The sequence below is a fragment of the Vipera berus genome (genome assembly GCF_964194415.1).
Source record: "Vipera berus genome assembly, chromosome: 3".
NCBI classification, from domain to species: Eukaryota; Metazoa; Chordata; class Lepidosauria; order Squamata; family Viperidae; genus Vipera; species Vipera berus.
Window position 1 is genome coordinate 188,195,425 of NC_138204.1, and position 18,684 is coordinate 188,214,108.

An 18,684-nucleotide genomic window follows, 5' to 3' on the forward strand; every position below is an offset into this window, starting at 1 on the left:
CAATCAAATCTGTAAAGCCTTCAAGCACTGGGGACAGAATTTTGACAGACATCATTTGGAGTTGAAAGATACAGTTAAGTGTCAATTATATATATCAGAGAAACAATTGTCAGTTAAATGATGAGGTGGACAAAAAAAGAGATTCTTCCTGATTCTAGGATTATATAGCTGAAACTACATTCTAACATCACATTCAAATTTCAGTGGTCATTTTTTCTTTGGATTCTGACTGACTGTTAGTTACATTTTAGGATCTTCCAGTAGCATGTATTGATTGATTGATTGAGAGAACAAAATATTACTAATATTTTTCATCTAGTAATTTAATTTAATTTAATAATAATTTAATAATTTGATTTCTATACCGCCCTTCTCCCAAAGGACTCAGGGCGGTGAACAGGGCAATACACAATAAAAATCGAATACAAAAATTAAAAAGTCATTAAACATCATGCCCATAAAATCAATACATATTAAAGTTAAAACTAGTTTTAAAAACCCAACCCCATCCCGTCAGACCAGGCCAGCTTGTTCGAAAAAGAATGTTTTGCTTTCCTATGCCTAGATTCTACCATAAATAAAAATTATAAACATTATTCAATTTACCAGATAAATAAAAAGTTAAATCTGTGTCTGATCTTCGAACCTGGAGCTCAGCAAAGAGGTAGCAATAGCAATAGCATTTAGTCTTATATACTGTCCCATAGCACTTTTCAGCACACTCTGGGTGGTTTACAATGTAAGCTCTATTTGCATATTGCCCCCAACAATCTGGGTCCTCATTTTACCAACCTCAGAAGAATGGAAGACTGAGTCAGAATTTACCTGCAATACTGCATTTTAACCAATGTGCCACCAGGGTTTAGTATTTTCCTTCTCTTAAGGAGTGGATTAAGATATGTACTTGTTATCAATTTCGAAAGCCTTTACATGCCAAGAACAAAGGATAGAGCAAAATCTAGATTTAATTATGTGGATTTAATTATAAGATTAAAGCCATATTGTTAAATTATTACTATATGTATTGTGCACATGTGTATATTCCTTTTTTAAACATGTTTTTAAACATATCCACAATATGTTTTTATTCAAATAAATTATGTATAAGTTACGGGTAGTCCTTGATTTATAACAGTTCACTTAGTGACCGTTCAAAGTTAAAACAGCACTGAAAAAAGTGGCTTGTGAATTTCTTACACTTACGATTGTTGCAGCATCCCCACAGTCATGTAATCAAAATTCAGATGCTTGGCAATTGATTCATATTTATGATAGTTGTCATGTAACCACCTTTTGCAATCTTCTGACAAGCAAAATCAATGGGGGAGCCAGATTCACTTAACAACCATGTTACTAGCTTAACAGCTACAGTGATTCACTTAACAACTATGACAAGCAAGGTCATAAAATGGGGCAAAAGGCATTTCACAATGTCTCTTAGCAGCAGAAATTTTGAGCTCAATTTTGGTCGTGCGTTGAGGACTACCTGTAATTTATAATTTTATTATATACTTTTATATAATTTATTATATAATTATATAAATTCTATATATCTCATCAATAACATTAAAAAAAAACCAAGAAAACATTGTGAGATGAATGTATTGTTTTTAAAAGATAACTTAGCAATGCCAGTATTAACTTTCAAACTAATTACAGTTAGGTGAAGTCACATAATTGCTCACAGCATTATTAAAGCATTAAATTAATTCAGAGTTCATTTGAACCAAACTTTGATATGCTATAATTTGCTGTTCCTTTTTCACAACATCAGAAAATAGACTATCGTATCTGTTTAAAATATTCCTCGACTTTTTTATGTCAATATTTGTAATGTTTGGAGATAGCCATGTTTGATTATCTTATTCATTATATTTTTAAATAGAGAATGGTTCTTCTTGCTATCACATGAAGTCCTGAACCCTATGTATTGTCTCTTTGAATACGCTGGCAAGAGTAATTACTGTTTACAGATAAATCCAGCATCAACAATAAATCCAGATCATCTTTCATACTTCTGTTTTATTGGACGATTTATTGCTATGGTAAGGGTGATTTCTGTTTTATTTCCTGAAATATTTAGCATGCAAGTGTATATGGATATCATATTGAGATTTAATTCATTTGCCACCAAAATTGTTCAGTAGAACAATAACAATAAGTACATGAGAAAGAATTGGGGTATTTTTCCTTATTGGAGTACTTAGTTGATTTTTTAAGTAATATATTGTTTAATATCAAGAGAGAACCATTTACTGATTGACAACAAAATGTCAGATAAAATAAATTCAAAATAAAGGGAATACATATATACATTAGTGTCTAATATTGTAATCTAGGCAAAATATATAATAAAAACTTTTCTGAAAACAGCAGCATGATTTGCTAAGCAGGCACAGCAGTTTTATTCAGCTAATTCTCAATAGGTTGGCTGCATTGTCCTCTGTATATAGAAGAATGAATATCTGCAACAGATATATTTAGAACTCTGCATAATTACAGAATCTTAAATCATATTAAATCAACTCTATAAGTTGATCTGGCCTTCCATTTCAGGAATTGTTTGTTTATCTTGTGGAGGATGTCAGAATTAAGTGTCAGTGGACTAAAGAGATTATGACGAGTAGTGTGGCTGTGCAGATTCTTCAAAGGTGATACTTATAACATGTTACAACACATTTGAAACATGCCTTGGACTTGTTAAAATGACCATGTCTTTTTCTAGGTTTATATTGTTCCTTTGGCTATTTCTGGCCATCTCTGAATTTTGTGCATGCAGAGACAATTAGAAATAACTGTTAAAACACCACATAAGTCTGGAAAGATTTAGCTGCTTTAATAATTTTTTTTAAAAAAATCATTTTATAGTATTCCCACATACACCAAAGTACTCTTCAAAAGATTTGCACAGCCCTGCTGAGTGTGGTTGTCTTTCTTCACAAATGGTTTTAATTACATGGGGCGAATGTACTGCAGTCTTGAACTTAAGAACTTAAAGAACTACTGTAAGTTCACAAAGGGATGCGGTGGCTTAGTGGGTTAGGACGCTGAGTTTGTCGATCAGAAGGTCGGCAGTTTAGCAGGTCGAATCCTGAGTGCCGCATAGCAGAGAGAGCGCCTGTTACTCGTCCCAGCTTCTGCCAACCTAGCAGTTCGAAAGCACGTAAAAAATGCAAGTAGAAAAATAGGGATCACTACGGTGGGAAGGTAACAGCATTCTGTGCGCCTTTGGCATCTAGTCATGCCGGCCACATGACCACGGAGGTGTCCTCGGACAAATGCTGGCTCTTCGGCTTTGAAATGGAGATGAGCACCGGCCCCTAGAAACGACTAGCACGCATGTGCGGGGGAACCTTTACCTTTACCTTATTGTAAGTTCTATGAGTTCAGTAATATTTATTCTACTGTAAAGAATTTAGGATTGCAGCCTTGACACACACAAAAAAACATATTAGCAAAGGGAAAGAGGATAAAATTCATAGCTATCTTCAGAGCTAAAAACCCCATCTTTCAAAATATTCTGTACCATTATTTAATATCACATATTGAAAATGACACTTAAAGAAACAGCAGATTCCATAAAATTATAGCGTCAAAAATCTGAGGAGGATATGCTCTGATTATTACAAACTTTGCTAAAATGGAAAAATTGTGACATGGTAAATATTCATACCATGCATATATTTATTAGACAACAATCTCCTCGAAGAGCAGTGTTTAGTTAGGCAACAGAAATGAAAAACCTAAATTATGAATATATAGAGGGGGAAAGAAATCCTCAGTGAAATATTCCAATTACTACTATTTTCAGAAATAGTTTTTCATGATGAAAAATAAAGAATATCAGATTTCTATAGAGATGTGGAAGGAAATTGTTGCTATCAGCTTCTTCCAAGTTGAAGCATAAGTCCACCCATCTTACTTGAAAGCATCCTAAAGGAGCCTAAAAAAAGAAGGAAAATATGTAAAAGAGCAGGTGGAGCCTTTTGTCAATGCCCCCTTCAACAAATCTTAACGCTTTTTTAAAAACGCTTTTTTGGTATTATCAGATATCATATGTTGATCTACCCCAGAGAAAATATAAGGCATTTATTGAAGATTTTGACAAAAAGAAACAACAGGTTTTTTATTGGTTAATACCTTAAGAAACAGACATGATGAAGAGAATGACTAAACAGTTCTGACATGCAGTTCTTTTTTTTTTTTTATTAAAAAGTTTTAACTTACAATTTTTCCCTTAAAAAATCCCCCCTCCCCCCCTTCTCCCTCCCCCCCTTCCTCTCCCCCCTCCCCCCCTCCCCCCCGACTTCCCAGAGCTAAGTACAAGGTATATATAAAAAAAAACAATCATAAACAACCATATACTAACAACCATAAACTCTAAAATCTATCACTCTCTAGCTTATATAGGATAAAACAAACCTTAGTAATATTAAATATATATAAATATATATATATAAAAAAAACTAATATAGAAAAAAAATAAAGAAAGAAAGAAGACTTATTCAAATATAAAACTTCTTAACCCTATACTTATTCTGAGTAAACTCAAGCCATTTTCTCCCTTCCATAATATAGCGTTCCTGCGAGTAATCTTTCAAATAGGCCGAAATCTTCACCATTTCGACCAAGTCGGAAACCTTTAAAATCCACTCTTCTATGGTCGGCAGTTCCTCTTTCCAGTACTATCCTATCAAAAGTCTTGCTGCCGTAATTAAATTCAACATCAACTTAGTATATTCCATCAGATTTTTATCCAAAAAACCTTAACCTTTTTGCAAGTCTACCATATATGAAAATATGAAAATATATTACGTCTTTATCACCGCACCTCCATCATTTAGGCTAATAATTCAGATACATGCTTAACTTTTTAAAATCTAAATACCACCTATAAAACATTTTGTAAAAATTCTCTCTTAGATTTCAAACTTATATAAATTTTACATTCCTCATCCAAATCTTTTCCCACCTCCCACTACTTGGCTGTAAGTACGTTGTGAAAGTTCCATAGACTTCTGCTGATCTTGTTCTTTTATCTTTTTTGATCGTTTTAAAGCAGCACGCGTCACCCTCTGTTCTCTGGGATCATCCAAAAGTGTTATAACTTGATCTCCTGCAGCACCATTCTCCTCTATCTGTCCATCTTCAGTCTCTTGATATTCTCCTTCTTCAGATCCCTTTGCAGCTTCCAGAAGTGTTAATGGGGTTGCTTTTAAAACATTATTGTAAAAATCACGCGCTTGCATCACAGTAACCAAACGGTACCTTTTACCTTCATACATCACCATCAACCCAGCTGGAATCTCCCATCTGAACCTTATATCTCGTTGCTTGAGCTCTTGCACCAGAAATGTAAAATCCTTCCTTCTCCTTAAAATCTTTGGAGGAATTTCTTTTAGAACCAAAACTTCTTGATCAGCAATCACGACTTTAGTATCATAGGCAGCTTGTATAACTTCATCTCTCATTTCCCTTTTTGCAAAATAAACCACCACATCTCTAGGCAGCTTTCTCTGTCTAGCAATCCATGAGTTCACACTATACACTTTATCCATGCCTCCTTTTATTTCAGATGCTGGCTGATTCAATACCACTTCGAGAGCCTCAGAAACCAACTGCTTTAAATCTTCCTTAATATTCTCCTTTAAACCGCTGATTCTAATGGCAAACTGCATCTGGAAATATTGAGCAAGACTCAATTCCCTATCCATTTTGTCTCTTAAATCTTCATTCTCCAATACTTTTGCTTCTAATATAGCATTCTTTTGAGTCAAATCTTTGACTTTTTCATCCAAATCTTCCACACATTCAGCCACTTTATACACTGAAGACAAAATGTCTACCTTCATCACGCTGAACTTCTGTTCCATCCTCTCTTCTATTCTCTCCTCCAATTTCTCCAATTTCTCCTCCATCTTTGCAAATTTATCACCCATTGATTGATTAATTGATTCCAAAAGTTTATCCAGAGCATCTCGTAAGTCCTTCGATGTCACTACATCAGGAGGATGTAATGCCTGCAATGATGATTGTTGCACCGGGGAAGTTCCAGCACTCCGAAGAGTTTTAGGGGGAGGTTTAGCCGCCATCTTTTTACTTTCAATTGTGACGCACTTTCACTTAGAGTTTAAAAAGTCCATCAAGCTTGAGAGTAGAATAAAATAATCCTCTTCACCTTTTCCTCTTGTACCGCTCTGCCTGCTCTTTTTATTCCATAGTCCTTCCTTCAGGCAGGGGTGGTCGCAGACGCCTGGCTCTGCTCCATAAAGTCAGGAGCAGAGGCGCTGGCCAGCTGGGAGCGACCCAGGCTACGGGGGAGTTCGATCCTTCGGCCGCCCAAGCTGCAAGCTCAGGCGGCCCCGGAGAACTCGACCCCTACCTGGGGCCTCACCCCCTCCTCTTCTCCCGAGGAGGGGGCTTCAAATTCGCCCGAACAGCTGATCGGCGCTGTTTCGGGCGAAAAAAACTCAGCTGAGCCGCGGGCAGCCCGGGAAGGCTGTCTCCATCGCCGCAGAGCCACCGGAAGACATGCAGTTCTTGTGAATGATTGTATTTCTGCCTGAAAAACTAACGGGCATATATTTCTGGAAAGTACAAGCTTGTAGCAGGAAAAAGTGGGAGAAATAGAGTAGCAGGTGGGCATATTTAGGTACATAAAAATTTAGACTAGACAAAGACTATTTTGAATGGTCCATTGTAAATGGATGTCACCTTCTACCCCACCTCCATTCATTAGTTTTGTACCATCAGTGGCTTACCAGACAAGGGAATAAATATCCTTTATCATAAGCAGGAGAGTTAATACAGCCTTGCACATAGTAATGGGCAATCATTCCCAGGTAACTGAAAAGCATCCCATCAATACCACCTAGAAAGGAGAGGGAAGGGCTATTTCAATATTTTAGGTTATGCGAGGAGAAAGAGAAAATTCTGAAGGAAATGGTGGAAAGAACAGCTAGAAATCCTCAGAGTTTTAAGAATGGGATCTAGGGATAATCAAGATAGGGAACTTGAAATAATAAAGCTGGTACAGAGCAAGAGGTACAAACATTTAAGATTACAGTGTATATCCTCTACAGAGTTAGTGAATATACAGGAAAAACATGAAGGAAGTTATTTATTTGACAGATCCTTCATGTCTGTGATATAGGCAACATTTTAAAACAAGCACTTATGGTCAGATTGTAAATTTGCTGGTGTACTTCAGTCTGATTTATTATAGTATTTTAAATGTCTCTAATAAATTATTTTATTTTTGTAAAGTAAAAATATTGTTCCCAAATCACAATAATGCTTTTCACAAAATTTTGCAGGGACTTTCTTCATAAAATACTAAAGTACATACTAGTGCTTTGTCTAGCTCTGGGAACAATAAAGATTCAGAGTAATAGGAATGGGTGCTGAGACGGGCAATAAAAAAACTCAAACTGGAATATGGAGAGATTGAGGAAGCAAGTTATGTTTTCCTTGAGAAGAGAAATCTTGGTTTAAATATTAAAGTTTATTTCAAGTATCTGAATTCTTTGTTGTTGTTATTAAAAAATTGTATCTAGCTGAGTGTTATTTTCTAATAGTAAATAAATCCAATTATCAAAGAAGATGTGAACTTTTTTCCTCTGGATGTACTTGATTCTTAGGATTATCATGTATGTTTATGTATTCATAAGTACATTTTAAACTGTATGTACTTGGGGGAAATCATGATTTTATGTAGTTTTATGTATAATTACCAATACCAATATAAATGTAAATATTTTAATATAAACACGGAGATGTAAGTTTTAACAATGTAACATGATACCTTTAACACTTTTTTCTCCCTTAAGTTAATAGAAAGATCCAAGCAAAGTGTCTGATTATGGAAATGTATGTGCTCTGCTTTTATTTCCAGCATGCTGGGAACTATGTTCTAATCTGTATGCTTCCATACATATTTAGTACAGATAACATTTTTCTGATCATTTATAAATGAGATGACATCATTCACACTAATTGGACTATGTCTGATATAAAGAGAGTTCTTCAGATTCTTCAGTGTCTTCCAATTTAAAATGGGCATACCCAGTGCTTTTTTTGTAAAAGAAAAAGGTGCCGGAACTCACACATGTCATATAACCCGCCTTTCCTACCCTACAAGGTTCCATCCAAAAAAGGTGCCGGAACTCCGTTCTGAGCGTTCTATGAGAAAAAAAGCCCTGGGCATACCACAATGGATGCATTAGGGACAAATGTTAAGATGTGTAGGTTTTTACTGTATTCTCATTCATGGAAGCTCTCTAAATGAATCTAAGCCCTTTTCTTTCAGGTTAGCCTATCTTAGAGGATGGTTGTTATGAGAAGAAATAGGAGGAGGGGGGGAAAGTGGATAGGCTGCCTTGAGCTTCTGAAGGACAGAGATGATATAAATCTAACAAATTTAGGAAAGTTGCCCTATCCACCACCCAAGAGATAAAAATAACTTATTTGTTGGAACAGGACCGAGATTTATTAATGCAGACTGGAACAATTGGATTTATATGGGTGCTCTGGGTAAACAAACAAATTTAGATATTTTCTAAAGTTAGAATAGAGCTAGGGTAGATCCCTTAACTGCATTTAAGTGTTTAAGTGTAAAATGACTTCTTTAGTTCCTCCTACCTGCTATAGGTTATTTTCTTTTGGTTAGGTATCTTCCTCATTTAACATTATTGGTATTTAACCAGATGTATATTTAAAGCATTATTATGTAGCTTGTTGACTTGGAATGTGAAGTTCACAGCCATTATTCTATTCATGACCCTGGCTATATGGCTATGTTCTGAAGCTACATCTGAAATATACCTGCCAGAGTAATTGTTGTCAAGGCTTCCTTTAGTAGTTCTTGTTCTTGTTTTCTATTCTGTTTAAGCTTTCTTCCACACATAATCCATATATGTAATTCCACTTACAATTAGAAATAATCCATTTTGAGTTATTCAGTACACTGTTTTTATCAGATGTACTATTTTCTATAAAAGTTTTCTAGTTAATAGTTAAAACTGTTTATATCAAATACTACATTGACTTTTTAAATCTTCAACAGGCATTGTTTCATGGCAAATTCATTGATACTGGGTTTTCCCTGCCATTCTACAAGCGCATGCTAAATAAGAAACTCACAATAAAAGATTTGGAATCTATTGACACTGAGTTTTATAATTCTCTAATTTGGATAAGGTTTGTAATCTTTTCGGATGTTCACAGTTTTTTGTGCCAAAATAAGGTGAACATATTTGGTTAATCTCTTTTTTTAACCTTTCTCTCTTAGGGACAACAATATAGAAGAATGTAATTTAGAAATGTACTTCTGTGTTGACATGGAGCTGCTAGGAAAGGTTACTTCACATGAGCTGAAATCAGGAGGATCAAATTTACTTGTCACTGAAGAAAACAAAGAAGAATATATTGGGTAGGGGGATAGAGTAAAATAAAGGATAGATGTTTTATACATAGTATTCTATAGAAAAATCATTTTCAATGCCAAAGCGCAATGGACTTTAAGAACTATCTGTGAGAGGACAAAAACAATTTTCTTTATCCCAAGACTTTGTGAAAAAGAAATTGTCCAAAATATAGAATAGCCCCAAATGAGTGCAGCTTTTCTGCATAGCCATTCTATATAGTATATGTATATAATATATACAAGTTGGGTAGCCCAGTTATTCATGTGGCCCTGAATTCTGTTTTTATAGCTAGAGCTCAGACTGCAAATTTTTATTGTTAATGGTCAGATTACGTTGAGCAAAGAACTAATATTAATATGGGATACATTGGAACAATAGTGCAGCGTTGGAAGACCTGAAGGACAAGGTTAGGGACAAACTGCAGTGGAGAAAATCTCACTTCTATGCTGCTAAGAATTAACCCCCTCTTGATGGCACATAGTCAGTAATGCTATGAATGCAGTCTAAAAAATAATAATTCTGGAGTCTTGAGTGCTTATTCAAATTGTTATAATGTGCTTTAAAATAAAGAATGTTATTTTCTTTTATAAAATTTATTCTGTTTTAGTTTAATGGCAGAGTGGCGGTTTTCACGAGGAGTACAAGAACAAACCAAAGCTTTCCTGGATGGATTCAATGAAGTTGTTCCTCTTCAATGGCTACAGTATTTTGATGAAAAAGAACTGGAGGTGGGATTTTTCAGCTGTAGTGGATAAAATTCTTCTAAATTAAAATATTACAAAGAGGGTTAATACAAGTAGACAGCTATAATCATATTCAATAAATAAGCAAAGCAGATAGATCTTGAAGTGTTAAAAATAGTATATTGAAAAATATTTTAATTTATATTTCAAAAAACTCAAGTTAATGTCACCTTAAATTTTGTGACCTTTTCTAGGTTATGCTTTGTGGTATGCAAGAGGTCGATATGGCGGACTGGCAAAGAAACACTGTTTATCGCCATTATACAAGAAATAGCAAACAAATAATGTGGTTCTGGCAGGTATAATACTTTTATTTGTTCAGAGAACCAGCAAACATAAAGTGGGTGACCGTGGAATATTCTTTTAAAAAATTCTCAAAGTAAAATTTTTAAATTCCTGATATCTGCAAGAATTTTTCATATGTGCATCATGTATGATTGCTATAGTAATTTTCAGAAGTCCCCAAAGATTTAGGTGATTTTCTTCAATGCAATTGATATTTCCCATTTTTCTGAAATAATCTTGTATTCTCAATTTACTGTCTCCCAAGTGTCATAGTGAAAAGATTACCAAAGGGTTTCTTCAAGCTTCCAAGTCTGCTTTGTAGTAATGGAATTGAATGTTAATTTCTTTTCAGAGTGAAGACATCAGACATACAGTCATGGCCGAAATTGTTGGCACCCTAGAAATTTTTCCAGAAAATCAAGTATTTCTCACAGAAAAGTATTGCAGGAACACATGTACACAGGTTTATTCCCTTTGTGTGTATTGGAACACAACAAAAAAGGGAGGAAAAAAGCAAATTGGACATAATGTCAAACAAAACTCGAAAAATGGGCTGGACAAAATTATTGGCACCCTTTCAAAATTGTGGGTAAACAAGATCGTTTCAAGCATGTGATGCTCCTTTAAACTCACCTGGGGCAAGTAACAGGTGTGGGCAATATAAAAATCACACCTGAAAGCAGATAAAAAGGAGAGAAGTTTACTTAGTCTTTGCATTGTGTGTCTGTGTGTGCCACACTAAGCATGGACAACAGAAAGAGGAGAAGAGAACTGTCTGAGGACTTGAGAACCAAAATTGTGGACAAATATCAACAATCTCAAGGTTACAAGTCCATCTCCAGAGATCTAGATTTGCCTTTGTCCACAGTGCGCAACATTATCAAGAAGTTTGCAACCCATGGCACTGTAGCTAATCTCCCTGGTCGTGGACGGAAGAGAAAAATTGATGAAAGGTTGCAGCGTAGGATAGTCCAGATGGTGGATAAGCAGCCCCAAACAAGTTCCAAAGGAATGCAAGCTGTCCTGCAGGCTCAGGGAGCATCAGTGTCAGCACGAACTATCCGTCGACATTTAAATGAAATGAAATGCTATGGCAGGAGACCCAGGACCCCACTGCTGACACAGAGACATAAAAAAGCAAGATTACAGTTTGCCAAAATGTACTTGAGTAAGCCAAAATACTTCTGGGAAAATGTCTTGTGGACAGGTGAGACCAAGATAGAGCTTTTTGGTAAAGCACATCATACTACTGTTTACCGAAAATGAAATGAGGCCTACAAAGAAAAGAACACAGTACCTACAGTGAAATATGGTGGAGGTCCAATGATGTTTTGGGGTTGTTTTGCTGCCTCTGGCACTGGGTGCCTTGAACGTGTGCAAGGCATCATGAAATCTGAGGATTACCAAAGGATTTTGGGTCGCACTGTAGAGCCCAGTGTCAGAAAGCTGGGTTTGCGTCCGAGATCTTGGGTCTTCCAGCAGGACAATGACCCCAAACATACGTCAAAAAGCACCCAGAAATGGATGGCAAGAAAGCGCTGGAGAGTTCTGAAGTGGCCAGCAATGAGTCCAGATCTGAATCCCATTGAACACCTGTGGAGAGATCTTAAAATTGCTGTTGGGGAAAAAGCGCCCTTCCAATAAGAGAGACCTGGAGCAGTTTGCAAAGGAAGAGTGGTCCAAAATTCTGGGTGAGAGGTGTAAGAAGCTTATTGATGGTTATAGGAAGCGACTGATTTGAGTTATTTTTTCCAAAGGGTGTGCAACCAAATATTAAGTTAAGGGTGCCAATAATTTTGTCCGGCCCATTTTTGGAGTTTTGTTTGACATTATGTCCAATTTGCTTTTTTTCCTCCCTTTTTTGTTGTGTTCCAATACACACAAAGGGAATAAACCTGTGTATAGCAAAACATTTGTTCCTGCAATACTTTTCTGTGAGAAATACTTGATTTTCTGAAACAATTTCTGGGGTGCCAACAATTTCGGCCATGACTGTAGAAGCATTTGGACAGAGCAATAAATTTTATTTTCTACTTAAAGAACATATGAATGTGTTGGGCTGTGAATCCAATGTCCCAATTAAAGCTTTCTCTAGGCTCATCTTGACATCTTTTAAAAATACCTTGGCTATATTTTTCAACTATAAAAAGATATTTTTAAAATAAGGATTAATATCATTTTACCTCAGAACTAGTCAGAATTAGGGTGTATATTTAAAGCACTTATAAGAAATTAGGGCAATGCACGAATATATGCATACATGTATTTTGTTTCAAACATGAAATGTTTTCTTGAGCCATTTTGTACTAAACTCAAATCCTAAACAGTATTAAGATAGTTGGCTTTATGAAACACTAGATACAGGACAATTTTTTAGAGCTGCAAGTATCTGGACAAACTCTAGGCTGAAAACTTTAAGCCTTTGCTATCCATCTATTGACCCTCCAGGTTTTTGCAGCCAAATTTGGAAGCTTTCTCCCTAGTACCTGAGTAATAAGAATAAAAAATAATTCCTGTCAGCCCATTAAAGAGCTACTTTAAAAATGTTTTAAAATAAATATTCTCTTGTAAATCTGTCCTGTGCCTCATGAAGGCAGACAAGAAGTTGGACTGTGTCCTTCTGCTAATATTTAAAAGTTTACTTTCAGTTTTACTTTTTTCTCCTTGGCTGACTGCCAAAAAGAAAAAGTAGAATTACAATTTCCAGCTGCTGAAATGATATCAAGAGGAACAAAGAAACAAAGAACAAAGATGAACTTAAGGCATATTTGACATCTGAAATGCTAAAGCCCACCCAACAACTTAGAAAACAGGTCAAATAGAGATCAATATAAAATTGTATAATATAATAAGGTAATCTTAGTTCTGCAGATATTTATCAGATAGGAGCTATTTTTTTAAATTTTTGTGATATGTGTTGTAACTGCATTATTATGTAGTGTATTCCTGGGTTGTTTTTATGTGAGGTTTATATTGTACAGATAGGTTGTTAATGGTATTCAGTTCTTTGATGGAGTGTTTTGTTTGTGTTATACAACTCTCCTGCATTTTGCATTCTGTTTATTTTAGTAGAAGTTGAGGCAAGTGTAATAACAATAAAAATTAAATTAAAAATAATTCTTAATTAGCTGGTATTTCAGAATAATGCTTCTTTTAAATCTGTTTATAGTTCATAAAAGAAGCTGACAATGAAGTCCGTATGAGACTGATGCAATTTGTCACTGGTACTTGCCGGTTACCGCTGGGAGGATTTGCAGAGCTCATGGGTAACTAATCAGTGTAAATAATTCTTAACTAGTATCTTATAAAGCAACACTTTCTCTGAAATATTAAAATGTCATTAAGTTCTTCGTGGCTTTTTTTTTCTTTTCAGGAAGCAATGGTCCTCAGAAATTCTGTGTTGAAAAGGTTGGGAAGGAAACCTGGTTACCAAGAAGTCACACATGGTGAGTTAAAATAGAAAAGTGATGTGGAGGAAAACTTGAATGCAGACATAGTCATGTGCTGAATAGATCCATTTAACTAAATAAATTTATAGGACTCATGGCCCACTTATTTTAGCAGGAAACAAAGGACTGTCATGTAGTTTTCCTACACTTTTGAGGTATCCCTGGCTGCAGACATGATACCAGCATAATGACTAGTACTATTATATTTAGTTAGCATACTAGTAAGTTATGCTGAGGTATAATTCAATTATTACAGAGACATCCATAGTTTATTTAGCAATAACATGGAAATAGTTTCCTTTGCCATTTTTTAAGTTTTTTTTATTAGCTTACAGGCCCTAGATTTTTTTTGCTACCTAGCCACTCTTCAGTTACAACTCAGCTTAGCTTTGGGGTGATATCTAACAATGTAATAACACATCTACTTTATTGCTATATATATTATATTGAGCTCTTTCAAGTGCCAGGCATTGCCATATTTAGAGATATACAGTAATCTGCACCAAGGTGTTCTTTTGTTCTGTTATCAAGGGATAGATTTAAAACAATATTTTTCTGTAGCAGAGGTGGTTTTTTTAAAGCCAACCAGACAAAATGTTTCTCTGTGCATGGTAAGTGAAAAATACAAGAACAAATAAGCGGAGGAAGCTCTGTCGATAACACGTTTGGCCAAAAAATATATACTTCTGAGCTATGAAAACTGGAAATTGCTAATCTGTAATGCACATTTCAGAATTTTCTTATTGTTTGGATCAGTGGAGAGAAATGTTAAAATGTGAGAGCTGATAGTACTTAAGATGTAAAATGATAAATTATTGCACCATTAAACTAATGATGCGATGAGATAGAAATAGAAAATAAACAATTTTTTTTCTTTTTTCTCTGCAGTTTTAATCGTTTAGATTTACCGCCTTATAAAAGCTATGAACAGCTGAAAGAAAAATTGCTTTTTGCAATTGAGGAGACAGAAGGATTTGGACAAGAGTAAGACTGATAAAAGCGAAGCGTTCATTTTTTTCGGATAGGCTGGAGCAACTAAATTGCAGTTAGTTGTACGTAAGCCGTCTCTTCTATACAGCAGTTTTTCTGGAAATCTTTTTAAAAGGCAGTTCTGTTCTTCCACAAAGATATGCAAAAACCTTTACTTTCTCTACTTATTTATTTTGCCCTCAAGAGATCGGCCAGAATGAAATTGAAACAGAAAGTCTTTATTTTAAAATGTGTGCATATATATATCTATATATATCTGTATGCACACACATAAACAATAGTCAGCTCTAGTTTTATAGAGCTTTCAATTTAAAAACATCACAGCCATTCAGAGGATGAGGAGTTTCATTCTTGACTTCAGAAATGTACAGACTGCTCTGTATTCTAATTTATGCAACATCTCTAAGGTTCTTTCTATTGCATGGCTGATATAAAAGGTGTTAAAAGGCTTCTGCCAAATACATCTTCACTTTGTAGAAAAATGCTGCTGGCTTTTTGAGGTGATAGAATATAATTCTATCAGCTTAATTTCTTTAAAAAGTAATAGCTGTTAGCCCTTTTTGCTACGTGTATGTAGCTGTGGTCATAGGTAAAGCCTTTATTACTTGCACAAGAGTAATGTACAGTAAAATGAATGTGATTTAAGATATTGGTGCCACTGTTCTGACTCACAAACAGAAGCTGAACAGACTATTTTAACTCATTGATCAGCATTAAAAATTGTTTACATACTATCTTGGGTTATTTCCAAGAGAACAATAGGTAATCTTGAAGAAAAAAAATAAAAGTTGCTTACATATTCTGTCCGAGTCTGGTATTTTACCGGCTTTTCCACAATATTGGTTATATGCCTCAGTTTCATAGGATAAACTAATTTGTAGTAGGATATGAAAAGTAATGTGAATTGTTCTGCTCATGGATTTTTATTTTTTGCTATGGATCTAGAGACCCCTATTGAAACTAGTCACAAAAGCTTGCATAGTTGAATTGATTTTTAATCATTATTTTCATCCATTTTTAATTTCAATAAATCCAGATGTTCCTAGACATCTTTAAAATTTGTTTTTATAAAGGCTGTTTTATCATTAAGTGTTATATAACATTAAATTATTTTAGCAGTATTTTGGGCATTTGCTATTTGCAAATGTATGATAAATTCTACAACATTGATGTTAATTATATCAAATGCTACTTTTAGCAAACTGTGCTTCCTTACTAGATTAACATTTTAAATTACCATTGTATCATGCATTCATTACTCATTGTAAATTCCATTAAACTTACAGTTTTGTAAACACACAAAATAAATTTCCTAAAATTAACATTTCTGTAACATATCAAACTGCAAAAAGTGTATAAATGCAGTATGATTCTGCTGTTATTCATTTCTCAATATAGCAGTTGAATTCTACCAAAACCTTATTTTTCTACATATTGTTACACTTTATTATTCATGGATATTAACCTGAGAATGCTTTGATAAAAACACTGAATAAATGGGCCTTCAGTGATAACTCCCTCTGATCAATATGTTTTTAACATCATAATGCCCTCTCACAATATACATAGGCACCTTAAAATAAAAACACCCTAAGATTTGGAGAAAATTGTATTTGGAATCACCTGAATTATGTTAGTTTATAAAGAAAAAAACTTCAAAAAGTATCCAAAGAAAGAAATGGTTCACCTAAATTCAACATTCAGAACAGAAACACTATTATTTGCACTATTGAATGACTGAGAAAACCATTGCGAAGTTAATCTTGTAAATCAGTAATTAATAATAAAGAACACAGTGCATCACAAAATATACTCTGCTTATTTTTACTTAGTCTATTATTCAGAGGACATTTGTAAAAAAGGAATACAAATGAAATGCTTGTATAAGATTATAAGTTTATTTGGGGGAAAGGGGCAAAGAAGAAAACAAAACTTCAAAGCCAGTTGTATTGGAATTTAGGAGAGCTGAACAAGGGGAGCCCTAGGTATGTAAAGGTAAATGATAGTGACTGTGCTTTACTTTCTCTCTATGTTTTGCAATTTTTTCTTTATTAGATATTATTTATGCAGTATTACTATTAACAAGAATGTCCATTAAGCTAGGGGTATACAACCAGAACATACAAAGCCACATATAGTTCCAGAGACTGCCAGTTGCTCTCCATCTGTAATTACTCAGAATTTATGTGAAAAATTCAAAATGGACCCAGATTCCCATGTGTTGCATCTATATGTTTTTGTACATCTCTCCATCTCTCTAATGCAAACGCTCAAAAATATGCCTTGACTTCCTCAAGCAGTTTTATAAGTGAGAAAAAAAGTAACTGATGCCTGAGAAAGATGTTACTAAAATTAAATAGGATAACCAAAGTACACCTTGCTAGTTTTAATGAGCAAATGTTTCAATGGTTGTGCTGCTGTACTGCATTCATGAAACCCTTTGCAATATTTTGAAAAATAAGGCTTCCTGTGAATAATAAAATATGTACCAACATCTTCCAAATATGCTTTGGAACTCTGAAACTTGACTAAAATGTGATTGATTTATTTAAGAAAATTTATATGGCTGCCCTCTCATTCTCAGTGACTCTGGGCGGCTTACAAAAATAAACCAATATACAAACAATATTCCCCCCCCACTACAACAATCTGTAGCATGTCAAAAGGTTCACAATTTTCTGACCATTCTCTAGGTGGAAAATATTTATTCCTTTAGTAACTGCACCCATTTCTCTGGTAGGCAGGAAACAGACAAGAACCTATGCATTAAAATGGGGAGGGGAAGTAGAAACAAAGAGAAATCAGATGCTCTTCCAAGCTTAAAATAAATTTAGATTTTGCAGGAAGGATTTCTCAGCTAATAAATTGGCACACAGGTAATACTGTACCTAGGTAATTTCTAGAATAGGAAAAGTTAACCAGTTGTCAGAATCCATTTATATCATAGTCATAAATGTATGTTTAAAATATTGTGCCTTCATCTGGATTTTGCCACCTTCCAGAGGAGGAAGGAGAGAATGTTTATTTAATCTGCCTTAGGCTATCTTCAAAGACCAAGGAAAACCTTTGAACTGGAGACAACAAGGAGGGGTGGTTAGGGAAGAAGGGATCCGGGTTGTATCTCCAAATGAAACTGAAAGGCAATTAGATTACCCTTTCCCATGGAAAGGCTTGACACCTAAGTTTAATTAATGTTAGTCTGACCAAATGGGGTTTTAAGGGAGGGGGCTGAAACAGGAATCCTTTATATAGTGCCAAATGTACCATAATATCAGGTCCTGTCTTGTATTACCTACAACCGATTCCATTTTAGTAAAATCTCCTTTTTGGACAAGCCTGTTTCCAAGAGTTCGTTGTTTCCTAAGATGTGGATTGGGGTGGGTCCTGACAGTAGACAGGACCTGCTATATGAGTCAACCTGGAAGGAAAACCCTTACTGGGGGACTTTGCAACAAATACAATGTCTGACGATGAACCAAGAGAGGAAAGAAGCCCCATGGAGAGGGTGTCTTCCTCCCGAATGAAATCCCAAGGATGGGAAGCTGAAGCGTCGTATTCCCCCGGGGAAGAAGTGGTCGATGGGTGTTGGAAGGAAAAGTTAGTGGGAAAAGGCATGGCGGGAAGTGGCCCCAAGATGGAGCAACCACCAACCGAGATGGAGGCAAGAGATGGAGAGCTCCCTGCACGTCAGTGAAGAGGAGTGGATACTAGAACGAGCGATTGACCTGATGAAAACAACCCATAGCTCACTACGAGAGGAGAAAGCTGAGTACCGCAGCCGAAGCAGCGCTT

The 18,684-nt window shown here is 35.2% G+C and overlaps 1 protein-coding gene across 4 annotated transcripts in view; it reads left to right on the forward strand.

The window, feature by feature from the left end:
- The window catches only part of WWP1 (WW domain containing E3 ubiquitin protein ligase 1), a 68,051-nt gene extending 52,114 nt beyond the window's left edge, over positions 1–15,937 (forward strand). For all 4 annotated transcript variants that reach the window (XM_081325290.1, XM_081325291.1, XM_081325292.1 and 1 more), the window contains 8 exons: positions 1,886–2,045; positions 9,065–9,198; positions 9,290–9,430; positions 10,033–10,153; positions 10,363–10,467; positions 13,623–13,719; positions 13,827–13,899; positions 14,791–15,937. In XM_081325290.1, the coding sequence (XP_081181416.1) occupies positions 1,886–2,045; positions 9,065–9,198; positions 9,290–9,430; positions 10,033–10,153; positions 10,363–10,467; positions 13,623–13,719; positions 13,827–13,899; positions 14,791–14,890 (931 nt within the window). In that variant the 3' untranslated portion in view covers positions 14,891–15,937. The remainder of the gene's footprint in view (positions 1–1,885; positions 2,046–9,064; positions 9,199–9,289; positions 9,431–10,032; positions 10,154–10,362; positions 10,468–13,622; positions 13,720–13,826; positions 13,900–14,790) is intronic.
- The last annotated feature ends 2,747 nt before the right edge of the window (positions 15,938–18,684 follow it).